Raw genomic sequence first — 19,468 nt, 5'->3', positions numbered from 1 at the left:
ACCAGCGTTTTCCGTTTGCGAACGGTTAGTGACCTTAAAAGCCGTGGCACCGAGGTTTTTTTTTGGGGGGGGTGGGTGATTTTTTTTTTTTTTTTTTTTTTTTTTAATACCCCGACGTGGCTGCAGATCTGCGACACCTCCACGTGTGGGGCTGAAATGCTTCCGTGGACTGACTTAGCGATTTATATTTCTTTTAATTGGGCCCTCCCCCAACCAAAACGGTGGGGAGGCAGGACTCTCTGGCGGGTCGTGACGGCCTCCCTGTAGTGAGGCGCATGGTTCCCAAGGCTCCCCAGGTCCTCTCCGTACCCCGGACATCACTCCAGTTCAGAAGTCGGTGCCGAACAGTTAGAATACTCGTCATCCTGCCCCTCGAAACCTGCATAAATCACAAACGCTGCACTGTCGGGCTACAAAGTCAGACGGGAGCACTTAGGAATTTAAGTTTGGAGAAGGAAAACTTAGGCTGACACAACACGCTCCCTGTTCACAGGAGTAGTCAGGAAGGGGAAATGAATGGTGGAAGTTAAACAGCCTTTCACTGCGGAGCTCAACGCGCCGCAGCACATCGCTGCTGGCCACTCCCGACGTACAGGGGGACCCCTCACCGTCGTACAACGCAACCTCGGGCAGGCGAATCCCTGCCCAAGCGCGCGGTGAGTACTCGTCTTGAAGAATAAAGGAGCCGCACACGATGCCCGCAGCCGCCGTGTTCCTCCTGTGCCTGAAAGCTCCCCTCACTTCATGGACGGGACGAGGAGAGGGAGACGCGCAAATTATTTCGTGGGGAAAATGCCGGCAGCAGCGCACGGAGGGCCCGGCTGCCTACCGTTAGGTGAAGGGTCGCGGGATGGGAGCCCCGCTTGTTTTATGGGAGCAAAAGAGAAAGCTGTCTACGGGGCCGTCCCTACCGGTGTTGCAGAGGAGCCTCGGTGACTGCACCCCGAAGAAATGCAACCCAGGGATGCCATCCCTCCCTCCCTCTCTTCCTCCTGGTCCACTGCGGAGGAGCGAGAGCTGGAAAGGGCCCCCTCGACCACTTGCAGCTCCAGGGCCGCCGGCACGGCCAGGTAAAGAGCTGCACCTCGCCCCCAGCCCACTCGGGCTGCTTTCCATATCGGGCAGCACGCGTCCTTAAGATCCAATCTGCCCGGTAACAATGAGCGCGCAGCAGCGAGAGCCCCAGAGCCATTGGCTATGCAAATAGAGGGAGGGGAAGCGGCGCCCTAAACTCCACACTCGCACTTTTAAGGCGGTATTTCCCTACCAGCAGCCAACGCCGGGGAGTGGGGGCGGTTGCCGGCAGCGTGCTATCCGCACGCACCTCGGGGCCGCCTCCGCGCCCCAGGAGCTCGGCTCCGGCGGTGGGCGGCTCCTTCTCCCTCGGGAGCCTCAGCCTCGCAGCGGGCTGCAGCACAGGCTTCACAAAGTTGACACATTTTCCAGGCGGCTGCTTTGCGCCGGCCGAGAGGTAGGCGAGGCAGCGAGGTGCGGGCTGGGGCAGGTGGTTCGTGCAGAAAGCGGACATGAAGCGTGAGCGGTCGGCCCCGTGCCGCGGACGCGCGTGGTGGGCTGCACTCGGCGGCAGCGGCGAGCATGGCTGGCGTGAGGAGGGGTGAAATCGCACGGTGCGGGACTGTCCCTGCCCCCATCCGGCCCTCCCTTCTCCACCCGCGACATTTCCTAAAAGTTGTATCGCTGTGACTGTGCGCTGCTAAAGCAGCTCGCCTGCTAGAAATGGAGCGGCGAAAGTAACAGTGTGATTATCGCTACATTTCGCCCTGAAAACGCTGCCGAACGCTCACCCTTCAAGGAGCTCTTCTTCCGCATTTGCTGTTAGGCTGCAGTTAACAGGTTCTGCCCCCATGGCTGCGTAGTCAGGGTGTACAAGGGGGAGGAGTGGGTAAGGCGCCTGGGGAGCCGGGACGCGCATCTGGCGCTGACCCAAACCAGGGCATTTCGCGTACAAACCATGTAGTGTCTGTGGGTGCGGGGGGAGCCCATGGCTTCTCAGAAAAGGGGAGTACAGATATTCAGGCAGGCTCCTGGAGAAGGAAAGTGTGGAACAAGTTCGGTTCGGCCGCTGGAAAAAAAAAAAAAAAAAAATAGGAGAGAGAAACTGACGTTTGTGAATGTGTCTCCCTGTTCGAGGGCCTCCGGGTTCCTTGTTAGCTTATAGAGTGGAAAAGAAAAAAACACACACAAAAAAACCAACAGCGACCCGCGTTTGATGTTACGCCTGACCAGCTGCAGTGCTCCATAATAACGAGAGCTGCCTGCCCTAGTGGTTTGCGTCACTTCGCTTCAACTTTAGGCTAGAAATCAAGAGAGAAGGACAAACGAACTTCAAGGGAGGCAGGAACGGGCTAGAAACGCCGCCGCCCTCCTCCTTTATCCTTCTTCTTTCCCCACCCCCTTCCTTCTCCCCCCCTCCTCCAACCTCCCCCCTCTCCCCCCCCCGTGAAAACTTTTCCATCAGAGTAAGAGGGAGATCGCTTTGGGAACATGGAGTTGCTGTGCTGCGAGGTGGATCCCATGAGAAGAGCTTTGCCGGACCCGAGCTTGCTCTACGACGACCGTGTTTTGCACAACTTACTGACGATAGAGGAGCGGTATCTGCCCCAGTGCTCCTACTTCAAGTGCGTGCAGAAGGACATCCAGCCCTTCATGAGGAGGATGGTGGCCACTTGGATGCTGGAGGTTGGTGCAGGCAGACCCGCGAGCAGCACCTACGTCTGTCCCGTCCTCTCCCCCCACACCCATTTACCCCTCTGGTAGCGGTGGATTGTACTTTTTGTGTATGTTTCTATTTTCTCGCCTTTTAACTCCACCTACAGAGCCTGCCCAGCACCCGTCGGGTTGAGGTGGGGGCAGGGGCTTCGAGCATCCCCCAGTCCTCGAAGTGAAATGGCCCTGCCGGGGGCTGCCGCCGCTCAAAGCGGGGTGCCGAGAGGGGAGGAAGGGATGGGGGGGAGGTTGGAAAAGTCATTTGCAAGTAAAAAGATGAGCCGTCTCCGGCTGCGAGCGCCTGGGATTGAGGACCTTTTGGGAAAAGGGAGCCAGGGTAGGGCAAGGGACGGAGGGTGAGGAGTGCCCCCCACGTTTTGCTCGGCAAGTATTTTACGACCACGTATGCACTGGTTAAGACGTGCCTTTTTTTTCGCCATATTGAGCTGCATGCAACTGCTCGGAGGCGCTCAGCCCGTCTTCCCATTCCTTCCAAAGAAGGGGCACCCCGAAGCACCCTGCCGCCACGCCCCGGGACCGCAACGTGGCCGGGGGCTGCTGGGAAGAGCGCAGGGCGATCGTGGGCCGGAGCCCCGCGGATTTAACTGCCTTGCCCTGGCCCCACCGTCCTGATTTGCCCCTTTTGATCTCTAGGGGGTGGATTTTTACCAGAACTTCCCCCTCACCTCCCTGGGTTGAGTACCGGACCCCCTGCTCTGTTTTCATGTGCAATTTGGCGCGTTTTCTTGCCGGCTCCAATTTTTGGTAAATTTTTGAAATAATTTTTTCTGTCTCCTCTGCGTTCTAGCTGCTCAGCCTCTCCCCACCCCAGCTTGCCCTTGCTGCGTTTCTCCCGGCCTTCCTTCCCCCCCCCGGGACGACTTACGGGCGTGGGTCTGGAGGATGCCCCCCGGGGGAATTTTTGCAATTGTCGGAAACGATGGGGGACCGCCCCGGGATGCCACCAGCACCAAAACTAGGACCCTTGGAGAGGCTCAGATATTTTTATCGATTTTTTGAAAATATGACGAAATTACTGAAAAAAAAATCTCGGAGGCTGCTAGCTTGCAGCTGGATGAGGCTTTTCGGCTCTCCCACACAGTGTCTTGAATTCATTTCTCATTCAATGGACTAAAGGAATGTGAAAGCCGATTGACAAGCCTTCCCAGCCTCTCCAGAGGTATCCCCCTCCCCCAGAATTTAGCTCCCCGGTAAAGAACATCAGGAGGGGCTGAAGTGCCAAGGCACTAGTATGTTTTGTGGGATTAGTCATTTGTTTATTTTTTTACTTGTCTCTTTCTCCCCCCTACCCGTGCTACTCGCCTGCAGGTCTGTGAAGAACAGAAGTGTGAAGAAGAAGTTTTCCCTCTGGCTATGAATTACTTGGACAGATTCTTAGCTGTGGTGCCCACTCGAAAGTGCCATCTGCAGCTACTGGGGGCAGTGTGCATGTTCCTGGCCTCCAAGCTAAAAGAGACAATCCCCCTCACAGCAGAGAAGCTTTGCATATACACGGACAATTCCATCAAACCCCAAGAGCTGCTGGTAAGCAGCCCCCTTATGCCTCAAGCACATCCGCTCTCTGCATCAGCACTCGCTGACAGCCTTCTCTGCTTTTCTCCTTCTTTCCCCCTCACCCCAGTAAGTCGGCACTCGTGCCACTCTGTTGCCCACCCCTCTTTGAAAATCACGCTTTCCACTATTTTTTTTTTTTTTTTTTTTCCCACACGCTCTTCTGCGAATTGTCAAATGTGCTAGAGGCCCCCACGTGACTCAGAGGGATCGACCCAAAACTGCGGGCGTGCTGTGCCCGAGGGGCGGGACTGCAGGGGGGGCGGTCACCGTCACCGCCTCTAGCTCCGCAGCTGTACGCCACGCGGTATCCAGCTCCCCTTTACTGTGCCGCTGTCTGGCGCGCTGGCTGCCGGAGCTGCCGAGCGCGCACGCCTTGCACCCTGGCGCCGGGATCTCGCCGCGGGGCCTTTTCCCCGGGGCCGCGGGCGCACACGTGCACCGCGGGGCCACCGGCGCTGCGCGGTTCAGCGTGGCGCTTCCTCGCCACCTGGTGGCAGACACGCGGAACCGGGCATGACTTCATCCCTTGAAGCGCTGCCAGGCCGCCCAGCTCCCCGACTGCTGCCTGCCGGCCTTGCGCGGTGCAGGGAGACGCAGCCATCTGCCCTCCGGGGTCTTGCAGAAGTACCACCTGGTGTTGCGGTTAGAGGCGCTGGTTAGAGGCAGCGCGGTTGCTCTCGTTCTGCAGCAAGAGGGGACTTTGGCTGCAGGATGTCATCGAGGAAGGTTGAGGTGCCAGGTACTGTGTGGCTGATAGGGGTTGGCCTCAAGTGCTGTTACAGTTGAGGAGGTTGTGTCTTTGTTCTTGCAGGTCTGGTTTCCAGTTATCTCCGAGGTGAAAATTGAGCTTGGTTAAACGCTATAAGTTAACAGGCCTGTCTGGTACTGATGTTGGAGACTTCAAGGTGAAAATAGACATCAGGAAGGGTGGAAGCAGAATCATAGTCATTTGTTGGAATAACTAACATTTACAGAGTACTAGATGAGTGTTGGGCCAGTACGTGAGATGTATTGCTCAGATTTTTTGTCATGGAACTATTGGTTACGTGTAGCAAGCTGAATCTCACCAGAATTAATCACTTGGTGAGGCCAGTGAGAATTCCCCCAGGGAGGGGCCAGGAACTCACTCATCTGTAGAATAAGGGGCTGTGGGCTGCAAGCCCTGGTACAGCTGTCACAGATGTCCCATAGATGGTGTTGGCTGCCCCAGAATATGTCATGTCCCATGTGAGAAGGAAGTGATAATGTACCTCTTCTTATGTCACATTGACTGAAGCCTGTTTTAAGAACTTCCCTGCATAGCCTTCTATGCTTTTCCCTATCAGAATCTGTCCCGTTAGTTGTATTTGGACCCATTACTGGTCCTCAGCTTACATAAATTGCCATTTTGTTCAAATGTTTCACAAGCTGAGAAAGAGAAGAAAAACAAAAACATTTATAGGCTCTGTTACCTACATGAACATGAGATTTCCAAGCTATGGTGAGCTTTGCCATAATCCAGGAGGAATGTCTATAGGAAAGTAACTTGCTGTTACAGCAGGCATCTATTCAGAGAAATGGCTGCAGAAATTGCATTGTAGGGTCCATGTTTATGGTTTCTCAGCAACCCTTATTGACGTCTCCTCGACTGCAAAATTAAAGGACTTTTATTTTTGGGTGTTTTTGTTTTTTTGTTTTTTTGTTTTTTTTTTGGCTTGGAAACTCTACAAACTTAGCTGGGGCACCCTGCTATGCTGGGTTCCATCAGGCTAACGCATTATTAAGACTCAAGAATCAGGGCATGGAATTTAGTTAATGACTGATAGTTGTTGCGTGAGACAGGGACAAGGCTGAGGCCTGAGTTTTGTTCACAGTCTGGGGCGCTGAAAGGTATTCAAAACTTTATTTTAAACGTTTACAAATGTAGATATAAGCCCTGCGAAGAGGATCACATTTGTTGATGAGGTATCTCTTCTGTGTCACATTGTAGTGAATGGCCAGTAATTACATACCCACCCAAGTTTTCCTTTGATTTCACTTGGAGTTTGGGGCATGCAAATAATGTGGGGTTAGATCCTACATTATTTATTGGTTTATAATTTACCCTAAAAATAGGCTACTTCTTGATTGTGTTAATGAGTGTTTTCTTTCTGCAGAACTTTAAGCACCACCAGGTTTGTCTGCAGGAACTTTTTACTACACTTTTGGAAAGAATGCCATCAAATGTATTTCCCCCATTTTGAAAGGGAGTGTAAATTATTTTTGTGTCATTATCCCTAGGACCTTAAATGATAAGAAGGAATAACTATAGCCATTTAGAAGAAGTTACTAGGAAAGGACCACAGTGACCTTGTCAGAATGTAATTGCAGGCTAAACTTTCTGGGTGGGCATTCAACACAATACAGAAAGAGTAAAATCTTGGTTGGAGCTGCCAGGTCTCATTATTTCCAGTACAGTTTAACTTTTCCAGCGTTGATGGGGGGGGATGGGGAGTGGAGAATGAAGTAAACAGCTTCAAAGCAGTAGGAGCATGCTAAAAAAAAAAAAAGTTTGAGCAAAACCAATTTAGTAGTGATATAATTACAATCAGAGAAATAAAGTGTTTTCTGCAGGTTGCTTACGGCTTGTCTTCTCCGCCCTAACCCCCTGCAGGAATGGGAGCTCGTGGTACTGGGGAAGTTGAAGTGGAACCTTGCAGCTGTCACCCCGCATGATTTCATTGAGCACATTCTACGGAAGCTGCCTCTACCTAAAGACAAGTTGGTTTTGATCCGAAAGCATGCACAAACGTTCATTGCCCTTTGTGCCACAGGTAGGCTAAGGTGCTCTGGGTATGCCTGCATGTGATGTGATGGAAAGATGAGTTGCTGGTGGCACAAAGACTTTTCGTCTCTGGATCCTTATTGTGGTGTGGAAAGAGCTGTTCTTGCTCTTGGGACTGTTTGCAAATAAGCCTTCGTGCTGTGTATTGATGATCTTGTAACGGGGAGCTGTAAAGTGCCGGCAGTTCTGTGCCTGCTGACTAACGCATGGTGCCAGTAAGACTGAATTAGTGTGATTTTCTGTTTTGCCCGATTCACTACACTTTTCAAAGGGCCACAGGTTGTTTGTACAAACAGATACGGGATAGCCAAAGTAGTAGAAGCTGTCACGACGTAACATTCATTTTGGGCTAATGACAAGTTTTATAACTTTAACTGGACCCTGTCCAGTTAATGTGCCTGTTACGTTACTGAAGCACAGGGAATGCAAATGTTAGAAGTAATTTAAAAAAAAAAACAACCCAGAACATAAGGATTCTTTCTCAAGCTTGTTTTCAAGTAAGCAGTGAAACTACTCCTTTTGTAAGGAACCACTATGTTTTCCTTTTTTCTTGTGTTTGGTTGTACATAGTTTCTAAAGTGTTATGTAAGAGCAAAAGTCTCTATTCCATGGAAACAATTACTAGATATTTATCTGTAAGATTCTGGGTTTTTTTTCTGTTTTTTTTTTTTTCTTTTTTTTTTTCTTGTATACAAAAGCTAAATGTACCCTAATTTTCATTGGAATGATTAACCATATTAGACTTTCACAGGAGCTAAATCTGGAGCGGATGGGCAGCATGCTATGTTTTACAGGGGTGTTTCGGGGTAGTACATGACTTAATGTGTAGGTTCTCTACAGTTTGATATGCTTAGTCTTTTGTGATGGGAACTTGTTGTGCAGTTATGAGAGAATCATTTCCCACTGGGTATTTACAGAGGGAAAAGGAAGATCAGCTACAGCTTTTGGGTAATACAGATGCATAACTGCTTACCAATATGCCTGCTTTTTGGTGTTTGAGATGTAGAGACTGTTTTTGCAATGTAGGCCAGTTTTTGCTACCTCAGCTGATATGTTTTAAAGAATGCTAATTTGGACTGCTTTAGGGTGATTAACATTTCAGTTACTGCAGTGCTGTAGCTTTCCCTTTTTTTCCCACTGTTGTGTGATCCCTTTCAGGCAGAAGGACATGGAGCTCATTAGAAATACTGCTCCAAATCTACAGGATCAATCTTGGTAAGCCATCAGATATCTCTGGCCTAATTAGCATTTTACTTTAAAATTAATCGATTACATCAGCTTCATACTGGCTTTGCATTCTCTCCCTGCCCACTTAATGCTACCCTACTCTTTTCAATACTGTTCTTACTCTCCTATGTGGAAAAAAGACCCTTCTTACCAATCTTATTTCCAGATCCAGTTGTTATTTCCTTTTTTTCCTCTTATTTGTTATGAAGCTCTCTTCATCAGCCACTCTATTTCTTCTTTCCCTTTCTCCCTGAGAGCTTCTGCTCTCTGCCAGCTTGGATTAAGCCTGTTGTTTCGTTTCTCCATTTGCATTCTTTCAGCTAGATGACCTCCTTTGACATATGACGTGACATGACAGACTTCCCTTGCTCCTTCCATGCATGTGTCGAGCCTGTTTTTGATTCTTAAGCATTACTAGACCTGGTCTCAATGGTTGGCTAATGGCTTCAGTCTTGAGCTCAGTAGTGTCTCTCGTTTTACGTCCTGATTCATCTCAGTGTGACGACTTCTGCTCTCCAGTAGTTTTTCAGTCTCTGCATTTTTCTCTCTGTGCCTCTCTGCCCATTCATTGTAGTGAGTAACGATTCACATGAGCATGACTTAAACTGGAGCGTGACCCTCCTTGCTGTTAGTTCCATCTGAACATACTACTTCTAGGCAAGACAGAAGCATATTCTCTGAACAAGAGGTTTTCTCTTTCCCCTGCCCTACTGTTGCAGTGCTTTCTGAAGCCTCGTTCTCCTCTGGAAGTGTCTGGCAGTGAAGAACACCCCTGGACTAGGTCTGCCTGTGTTTGTAAAGCAGCATCTGTGCCAGCAGGATACTGCTGAGTGAGGGAGAGCATAGTCTTTTGTCTGGGAACTGACTGTACATAGGACAGCTTTCTTGAAGCTGCTTCACTCACTCACTGCACAGTAACAGCGTTCAGATGTGTCAGGATGTGCTGACACATGCTTGTCTTTCACAACATCATTCATTTTCTTACCCTGCTAGTGGCTACTGCTGTAAGCTAAAATCTTCTTCAGGAATCTTGTGAATCTTAAAGGCACTGAGAGCTGCAAACAGACTCTCTGCATTTACTGTATAGTAAAACCAGATGCTTACCTCTGTTTCAGATTAAGAGGATCCTACTTATTTGCAAGCCCAAGAGAAATCATTATTTTGACCTCCAGAGTCACATCTCTTTACCGCTCTTATCCTAGCTATATCTGTTAGTAACTTTTTATCGTTCATTGCTCATGCCATGGGCCCATTTCATGTGTTTCAAGTTGCAGAGTTGTACCTGGAGGATCAGGAAATGTCCTGACTGCAGAGCTATATACCTGACTTGCCACATTGGAGACAGGAGGAAGACCGTTTGTTCCTCGTCTCCACCACTTCAGCTTGCCTTTTATTCTTTCTTCTTTTAGGTTGTGCAGCATTAGAGATGTCTGACAGCTTCCCTGTGCTAAGCTGTCACGATGGAGGCTGTACATGGCACTGTTTTGGCAGAGGATAGCTTTTTGTGTCTATGGACTGGCGAAGGAATGGATTTTGAGGGAGGAGAGGCAAACCAGGCTTCCAGTAAGAGGAACTGTGCATTTCTGGGCACAGGCAGCAATGGAGAAGCTAATAACAGTGAGCAGATTTTCGGCATTTTATGTGAATGGTATATAAAACTTGAAAGCAGAAAGCACTGCAGATTTTCAGAGACAGAAGGCAACTGTATAGATCTCTAGACTCATCTCTTTTGTGTGGACTTTTGCTTTTGTATTTCAGTTTTAAGCCAGTTTTGTAGTGTGTGCTAGATATCTGCCCACTGTTTCTGGGGCTTTAACCATCTATGCTTGAAAGCTAAAAAGGGTGAAACGTGTTGTTTGCTGTTCCCTCCCCATCATGTATGTGGGTCTTTGTTTGTTTGTTTACTTCTGGACCAAATCAGACAGAAGTTCTGTGAAAATCAATGCAATGGAAGTGTTGTGTGAGCAAAGACTGCAATTACTCCCCTAATCCTGGTGACCTGGAGGATAACCACATGGAATGCTGTGTAACACCAAGAGGTTCTCAGGACTCCTGCTGGGCAATGTGCTGTGCATTCTTTCCTTTTTAGCCAATGTGAGACATTTTAGGTTCGGTCCCTGCAGAACGTGAAATGCACTACATGTTTTAGTTGGGATCTGCTCTTCACAGAGAGAGGAAAAAAAAAAAAGTCCACAGAGACTTTAAGTGGATCAGACTCATAGAAGGAAAATAAGTGTTGTGAAGTAATAGTAGTTGCATAAATAGTTCTTGCATGACACGTGTCAGAAGAAAGAATAATCCTCATGATTTTATTGCTAGGCAAAAGACAGTTTGCTTGTTCCTGGGAAGGTCAGTTCATATTAGTATATCAAGCTCTCTGTCAGAGTGAAGCTGCAAAAGCCATTACTGGTCCATCAGCAAGTAGGCAGGGCCTGGGGTGTACTTGAGTGGGCAGAACCACTCCTTAAGTTGCAGAACCATCTGGCTGGGGAGGATGAGGCGGAAGAAGATGAAGGAAAAGAGCCTTTGCTGACATGCTGGCAGAATTCCTGTGCTGTCAGATAAGTTACTGTTCTTCCTACCTGTTGCAGTTCTGACCTTCTGATGGCTTAAGTGCTAAATGTAATCATGATCTTGATTAAGTTATCATATTGAATTTGTAGAACAAATTAAAATAATCATAAAAAATAGTTGTTCAGAAATAGTTTATCATCAACTAATGAGCGTGTTGTGTTGAGTGCTCATATACTTGCTTATGTAAAGTGCTCAGCATGTTTTCCAGTCTCTATCTCACTTGGGTTGTGAGATAGCATGAGCATCTAGGATGGTTTAATTACATTCATACCAAGGCCAATCTTTTTAGCATTACTATAGCCCATGAGTAGAATTAAATGTCTGCCCTCCCACCTACCTCGAAGGAAAGGAGCACTTACATCTGCATCCTATTTTACTTAATAGTCTTTTCTTTGGTTATACTTGGCACTGGTGTAACATTTTTTGAAGTGCTAAGGAGTCAGCTGATTATGCCTTTAAAAGCAGTAATAGTTAACACTGGGGAAAAAAATTCTGTGCATTGTGAAGTACAAAAGCAAGAGGAAAAAAGAATCTACCAACTGCATTCAAAAAAGCATGTGAACAAGTGTTCATGTGCTTTTTTTTGAAAGCAGCTGATAGAAAGTGCATGCACTTGGATCAAACCAGGCAAGAATCAAAAGCATTGCGTATATTGTTTTCCTATGATTTTTTTTGTTTTTAAACTTATCTCCTAAAATGAAAATTCATGCTTTTCCTCATGGTAATATCACTGGCTGGATAAAGTTCAAGGCTAGGTGAAATTGGGATGTAAGCATTTAAATAGCAGTTTATAGATGGATATTGTTGGTTGTCATCATTCTGTTCTCCTGATGGACTTAACACGCCATTCTTTAAATTTTCTTTTCTCCCATCCTTAAGAACTGTTTTCAAGACAGGAGTTTCCTGTGCTGTTTGTTTGCAGAGCTGCAAATGCCTCTGTCAAATTCTAGGGATGAATGCTGGCTGTTAAAATAATGGCCTGCAGCCAGAGCAGTAACAGAGGTCATTGTAAGAAGGTGGAGTTTGCACCTGATCTTGGCACACTGAGGATGTTCAGCGTGTTGTTGATGTACTTTTCCTTCTAGCAGTTTTCTTGCACAGGCAACTCTGAGTTCCCGCCTCTGGTTGTATCCTTTAGTCTGACTGCCAACTTCTGATTTTCCTGATTTAGATACATAGTGAAGTTCACTGGATCTGCTTGCAGGAGTGAGCCAGCAAAATAGCTCAACTGTTCTTTGCAGGGTACCTGACTATTTGTCACATTTGCTGCATGTGTGGAAAAAACATTCTTGGCATGTGCATACGTTGGTGTAGAGCATACTGTTTGAAAGAAGAATGTCTGTCTAGGTACCCTGATTTGTTCTGGCTGTCTGGTCCATAGCTGGCTGTCTTTCAAATGATGCTGTTTCTTATACTTTTTTTTTTCTTTCCAGCCCTGAAATTGCCTGTAGAAGTCAAAGGGTTGTGCAAGGTTGGACTAGATTTTTATTATCTTTCAAGGAAAAAAAAGATACAGTTGGAGATGAAGATGGTTCACTGTGCTTATTACCTGGGGATAATAGAAGGCAAAACAAATCCTGCTTTCTAAAAAGCCATTTCTTTCCTTGAAGTGTTTGAATGTTTCTATTTTCTTAGACTAGACATTGTTGTGCTACCTCTCTTACTTTCAGCAAGACTTCTGTATTTTGATGTAGAGTTGCAAAGTTAAAAGTCAGTGCTATGTCTTGAGAGCAGGCACTGGGTTTGCATTAGCCAGGGTTATGTGTGCATCTGAAAGAGAGATCTAGCTCATAGCCTGATTTTGGGTGTCCTGTAAGAAGTTCTTTTTATAAGATTCTCTCTCTAATTCAGATTTTATCAGCACCAGCAAGAGTTTTAAGTGAAAATACATGTCTAAAAGCCAAATATTTTAAATCCTCTCCTCCCTTTTATTTTATTTTTTATTTTTATTTTTTTTCTTAAATGTCAGGACCAGCTTTTGTCCTGTAAGTCTGGGGGTGGGTTTACCTGTAAGGATGGCAAGATTTGAGTTATAACTGAGGAATTGGGGTATGGGGATTATAATCTAAAATGACATGTAAAAAAAGCTTGTTTGGAATTTCTTGATAAAATGTAAGAGACTTGGGGAGGGCTTTTGCATCCCATCAGATATGGTGCTTAATACTTCTGCTTTCATTGCACCTTGAAAAACATTTCACGTAGTTATTACTTTGTTTGAATATGGAAATATGTTAATTAATGCCTTTGTTCCACTGCCTGCTCTTTTCCTCAGCTTTTTCTATTCAACCCTCTAGGTGGCCTAGCACAATGTGGCTTCTTTTCTTTCAATGAGCTCTTTCTGCACTAATAGGGTCCAGGGTGATCTGGAGAACCATGTGCACAAAATTGGTCCACCACCCCCCCCATCCCTTTATGGGCATGTCAGGTTAAATTCATATCAGCAGGAGGGTCACTGTCATGATTTTCAATAGCGTAAGATGAGGTGATGACTTCAGACAATGGTGCCACACTCTCCATTTGGAGACACTTGCCTCACCAGTTGCATTAGTTAATTAATATGCTAAAAATAGGGGCGAGTGATACAAATCGCTGCCTGTTGTACAACAAAGGCTGGGCATGTGTAGCTTTGATAGCCAAGTTTATGGTGCTTGTTATGGAGGGAAGTTAGTTTAGAGCTAGAGGCAATGTAAGACTTTCAGGATGCTGAGCTTTAGTCAGTCTGGGCCTCTGGCCATTTGCTTGCTGTCTCATTTGCATTATGAATGACATTAAGGGAACTAACAAGGTTACTGGGCATAGAAATGTTCTCATGTGACCCCACGTGGAAGCCGACCTACAGCAGTGCTAGTTGGCAGGGGCACTGTGGCTCTTTTATTTGGCTTCCTAGAAGACGGTTTTTGGGAGTGTGTAACTTTTAGGTATAAAAGAAAAACCAGTGTTCACGTAATATGGAGATCCTAATGTAAGCTTCTGGGAGCCAAGGAAGTTCGAAGGGGGTGCTGGACATGTGGCTTGAGCTGTACTGAGCACTGATTTGACATCTGGTGATAGGACAAGGAGCAGTGGATGCAAGTGGAACATAGGAGGTTCCACATAAATATGAGGAAAAAATTTCTTCAGAGTAAGGGTAACAGAACACTGGAACACGCTGCCCAGAAAAGTTGTGGAGTCTCCTTCTCTGGAGACATTCAAAACCCACCTGGACGTATTGCTGTGTGACCTAATCTAGTTGTTCCTCCAGGGGGATTGGACTAGGTAATCTTTCAGGTCTCTTCCAATCACTGACATTTTGTGATTCATTGGGTGCACAGCATAAGCATCCCCCATTACTCTTTTCTTCCCTGCCAGACACCTTGAGTAATGCTGTGTTGTGGAAGTACTCGCAAGGATGTGGGCATCTGGGCCTTCAGGAGGATCTGTTTCCCTGTTGCTGGCATGAATGTTGGGTTGCAGTGGAGGCATTTTATTCTTACCTGCTGCATTGTAGCTACTGTACAGACCATCCAAACTCTGTAAGAGTTATTTATTTATTTATTTATTTTTACAATGTCTTACCTGAAAATTGCAAGAAAGAGGAATAAATTGTGGAAAATCTGTTGTCACTGGTATTTCCCTAGTTCTTGTGCATAATTAGAATGCAGTTTGGTAAGTCTGAAAATCAAATACTAGAGATGCATCCCACCACCTCCTTGGTAAAGCACGGCGTTGTTCCTGCTAATGAACAAAAGGATTTGCCAAATAGAAGTCAGTACTCTCACAGGTACTTAAGCAGGTATTGTGTCGCAGCCTACTTTGTTATGCATGTTATCAGCCAGTAATGCCATCAGCTCCCATGACAACTTGCTGTGTCTGGATTTGAAATGTACTGAAGTCAAAGAGCCTGAACTCATTGTTCCCAGTCGAGGGCTTAACCTGGGGACACTAAACCCAAGCAATTGCAGCATGTACAAGAGTGGAAGCAGATCTGTGAAGATATCTCCTTCCCTAATTCCTTTCTATATAAATTAGTGGATTCACTCATGAGTCACTCTGTGGGAAAATGTTCTTGGGACCCATAAATGTTGCTTGAATATTTTTCAATTTTATAAACACTTTTTACTTGCTTCAGGGGCTGAATGAATTACAGAATGGCATGGCTTGGAAGGTACCTTAAAAATCATCTAGTTCCACTCCACTTTTCTGTGGGCAGGACTGTCAGCTGCTAGGTCAGTTTTCCCAGGGCCCTGTACAACCTGGCCTTGAACACCTCTGGTGGGGGACATCCTCAGCTTCTCTGGCAAGCGTGTTCTAGTGCCTCACCACCCTCCCAGTGAATCTCCCCTGTTTTAGTTTAAAACCGTTTCCCCTTGTCCTCTCACTAGCCACCTGTGTAAAAAACAGTTGGATTTTCTCCTGTTACAAGCTTTCTCTTAGTATTGGAAGGCCGTGATCATAGAATCATGAAGGTTGGAAAGACTACTTAAATCATCTAGTCCAATCATCAACACATCACCACCATTCCACTAAATTATGTAGTTAGTGTTGCATCTGCCCTTTTCTTGGAAAACTCCAAAAATGGTGACTGTAACATCTTCCTGGGCAGCCTGTTCCAATACCTCACTACCCTTTCTGAGAATGTTGGTTGTTTTTTCTTTTTTTTTTTTTTTTTTTTTTTTTTTTTTCTGAACATCCAACCTCAAACTTCCCTGGCGTGCCTTGAAACCATTACCTCTGGTCCTATCACTAGTTACTTGGCAGAATGGGACCAACCCTCACCTCGCTACAACCTCCTTTCAGATTGTTGAGACAATGACCTGAGCTTCCTCCAAACTAAACAACCCCAGTTCTCTCAGCTGCTCCTTGTAATATTTGTGTTCCACACTCTAGACCAGCTTTGTTGCCCTTCTCTGAACATGCTCCAGGGCCTCAATGTCTTTCTTGTAGTGAGGGTCCTAAAACTGAACACAATATTCAAGGTACAGCCTTGCCAATTAGGAGTTCCCAGAGCCTTCTGGACAGTCATTCAAACATATAAATGTTTACGTACTTTACAGAAATACCTGTTTATTGGAGTCCTGGAATCATTCCTGATTTTCACGGTTGCACTTTGTAAACTGGAGGCCCATGCTTCTTCCACAGAGCCACTAGCTGCCCAGTCTGTGGGTGAGTTTGTGCAGGAATGAGCTGCTGCAACAGTCATCAGATTCAAGACCTAGGCCCTCTAGAAAGTGAAAAGAGACAGGATGTCTTAAAAGCCAAGGCTGTTTTGAGCAAGATGTCTTGTCGGAAGAAGTAGTGAGTTCTGCTTAAGATCTCACTGTATTTATTACATATTCTTGGGGAATGGCTCAAAAAGAACTGTAATGGGCAGAAGCACTGAGGATAGCATGTTCTGGGAATGCTTGTGCTATATGTATCTGGCAGCACTGTTTGTTTACACCACATATTTACAGACTGAGCGGTTCCTCTGCAGGATGAATTTATGTGAGGCAAATATGAAGCGCTGATTTTGACGGTGGGATTGTAATTCTCTGAACATTAGTGTTGTGATTTGTGATGAGCACTGAGATGAGCTCTCACTGGACTGTGTCCAGTACTGACAAGTAAGGGTCAAGGCTCTCCTGCTGACTTAACTGTTAATTAGGGCAATATAAAAATTGTCAAGTCCATCAGCTTTCCTGTATATACACTACTACAGTATAATTATTGTTTTTGTAATAATAATAGTTCATACTAACTGGTTCTGTTAGTGGGAATTTGCTCATTCAGAAGTATCTGAGCGTGATGTCTTCTGAGCTCAGTTTTTGTGTGTGAAAGAGTCATTTCTGTGCAGCTGTGACCTGCAAGTAGTTGTCTTTTAGTGGCTTCATGAGTCAGGTAAGTCTGTGTGAGGATTTCAGCTCTTTCCTTTATTTCCCTAGTTCTGACATCCATTCTCCTGTCCCTGTGGGTAAATGTTATCACCAGAATCACAGTTTTCTCTGTTTCTCGTGGATGCCAGGGACGTACTTTAGCCTGGAGAACAGTATGACATCTCCACAACTGTTCTACTGTCTGCCACCTAAGCATTTGGGAGACTGAGGGAGAAAAAAGCTCTGTTTAAAACTTCTGCAGTCATACAGAAATCATCAGAATTACAGTATTTATGCTAGCTAAATAGAGAAGACTTGGCACGTGTCCTAAGCAGAAGGGCAGTTTTTAGTATCCATGTGACTGTATAAGTAGACTGAATGCATCAAGAGCTTTTTTTTTTTTTTTTTTTTTTTTGTACTAGATATTGCTTGGATTTCTTTCTCCTCCTCCAATGGAAAATTGGTAGAGAAGCTATTAATCAGCAATAGCTATTAATGAGCTATTGCTGATTAAAACAACTTGCAAACTAAGTTTTATGTTAGGAAGGTATTTGTAATCTAGAAAAAATGAGGATCATGTTAGGTGAAAGAAGTACAGGTAAGCCAGTGCCTACAGCAGGATAAAACACAAGGTTGCCTTATAAAGGTCACAAGAGCATTCAATTTAATTTTCATTTATCTCCTAATTTCCACAGATAGGTGAGAAGTTTTGAAATGCCTTTCAACTTGTCATTATTATTATTTTTTAAGAAACAAATGTGGCATTTGTTTTTTCTTTGATGGCATAGCTGTAAGTATTCTCATTTGCTAATTGCAAAGGTACTGAACATAGAGTAGTAAAGATGAACTGTTAATTAAAATCTCTTTCCCAAACAGCTCTTTAAATGCTTGAGTTAATCAAGTCTTTAAATTTGATGTGATTTAAAATCTTAGTTCATTGTTTTTTGAAACCTTATTCCAGTTAGTTTTCTATTTATACATGGAGCTCTAATGTGACTAAGATCCAAATTTCTGATGTTGATTACAGAAAGCCTTTCTCTTCTTTCCTTTTTTTTTTTTTTAACTAAGACTGTTGAAAATTTTCCAGATTTTCTTTATGCATCAATGAGAATAAAAGACTAAACTGCATTTCCATCTTAATTTGCAGATCTGTTTCATCTCCTTTGACTACTTGTGATGAGTAGTGTGACTAATGAGCTCAGTCAGACCCAGGAGTTTTTCTACGTTTTTACTCTTGGGTGTGGCTTTTATGTTGATGCCTCTGTTCTACAGCTTTTCTGGTCTGGGCTTGGACTAATTCCCAGATCTGTTCTTACAGATTTTAACTTTGCCATGTACCCACCATCAATGATAGCAACTGGAAGTGTGGGAGCAGCCATCTGTGGCCTTCAGCTTGATGATGGGGACAGATCGCTCTCTGGTGACAGCCTAACAGACTTTCTGGCCAAGATTACAAGCACAGATGTGGTGAGTGTCATGGATTCCTGTTCTTGTTTCACTTCTGAGAACCCTGTGGAAAAACTGAGCTGTCCATCAAACTGGGCCTGATCCTGAGAGCCCAGTGGAGTGAAGGGGAGGGGGGGGGAGTTCTACTGCAAGTGGACACCTTGCTGGAAGACCTCTGGATGTCCAGAGCTCCTTGACCTCATGGGAATCACTCCTCATCATCATGTTCTGTTCAGCAGCTTTGTGAGTAAAGCCTGCTTTGCCTCATCTTGTACTTGGGCCTACTCTATCCACCGTGACTGATGCTGAGGCTTGTTATAGGGGAGCAGTCACCTTTAGTGCCGTAGGGCTCTGATGTAGAATAGCAGACAGCATCTCCCTATAGCTTAAGGTAAACTAGTATGTGCACAGGAACAGCAGGCCTGCGCTCCCAGTCTTGAAACTGCTGTTCTGACCCTCACTGGGATACCTTCCAAAAATCTTTGGCATAAAGGAGGAGAATACTGAGCTAATCCTCCAGCACCAGCATAGCAGGAGGTGGGTACGACCCAAGCTGTCTGGATTTCTGTCTCTAACCTCATTGTAAGCACTCATTTTAAGAAATCAATGCTTCAGATTGTCAGGAAGTCCTTTTGTCAATAGGGAGGTGAATCTGATATTGATTCAGTAGTGCCTGAAAAGTGATTTAGTGAGTACATATGAAAAATGCAAACCAGGCAGGTCTGCATGATAGACTGAGCTGGGAGGACTAAAAGGGAATGCTCAGATCACCTTTACTAGGAGTGGTAACTCTCCAGTTGCGTTGCTACGTTGGTAGTGGGCCATGGGAGGTAGAGTCTGTGCTACTGCAAATCCATGTTCCTTGGTCTGTGGAAAACATGAGTTTAATCTGTTGATAGCCTGACAAGTTTTGCCATGTTGAAATACACCTGAAAGAAAACGAGTGAGACCTAATGGAAGGCAGGTCACAAATAAAATACTTACCATAAAATTATCAGTTACCAATGTGTCCTTAACCCTTAATCCTTAACCTGTGTTCAGCATAAATCCTCTTACAGCTTGTGGAGTAGATATTCTGTGCAATTATTAGATTTGTAATAACGTTGTGAAGAGAAAATTGGTGGGTTTTTTTTTGTTTTTTTTTTTAAACAAATGTTCTAAATTTGGGCTAAAATATTCCAGTTTAACTGAAAGGGAAGAATTTCAGTTTTTTTCTTTCTTTAGGTGAGCTGAGTCTAATTTTAAAGTGCATTTCTAGGTCTTCCCTTTTCTTCTGGTTGAAAGT

General features: G+C 45.4%; 1 protein-coding gene across 7 annotated transcripts in view; it reads left to right on the top strand.

Annotated features, from left to right (window-relative positions):
• The first annotated feature begins 132 nt into the window (after positions 1-132).
• Positions 133-19,468, top strand: part of CCND2 (cyclin D2) — a 39,594-nt gene continuing 20,258 nt past the window's right edge. The window contains exons 1-6 of one of the 7 annotated variants that reach the window (XM_048933896.1): positions 133-1,471; positions 2,480-2,700; positions 4,057-4,272; positions 6,935-7,094; positions 8,264-8,320; positions 12,340-18,047. In XM_048933896.1, coding sequence (XP_048789853.1) covers positions 2,506-2,700; positions 4,057-4,272; positions 6,935-7,094; positions 8,264-8,320; positions 12,340-12,494 — 783 coding nt within the window. In that variant the 5' untranslated portion in view covers positions 133-1,471; positions 2,480-2,505 and the 3' untranslated portion in view covers positions 12,495-18,047. The other 6 variants (XM_048933894.1, XM_048933899.1, XM_048933895.1 and 3 more) reach the window with 6 other exon arrangements.

The sequence above is a fragment of the Lagopus muta genome, chromosome 1 (genome assembly GCF_023343835.1).
Source record: "Lagopus muta isolate bLagMut1 chromosome 1, bLagMut1 primary, whole genome shotgun sequence".
Lineage (NCBI taxonomy): Eukaryota > Metazoa > Chordata > Aves > Galliformes > Phasianidae > Lagopus > Lagopus muta.
Note: the sequence above shows the minus strand (reverse complement) of the source record. Positions and strands in the feature narration are given on the sequence as shown.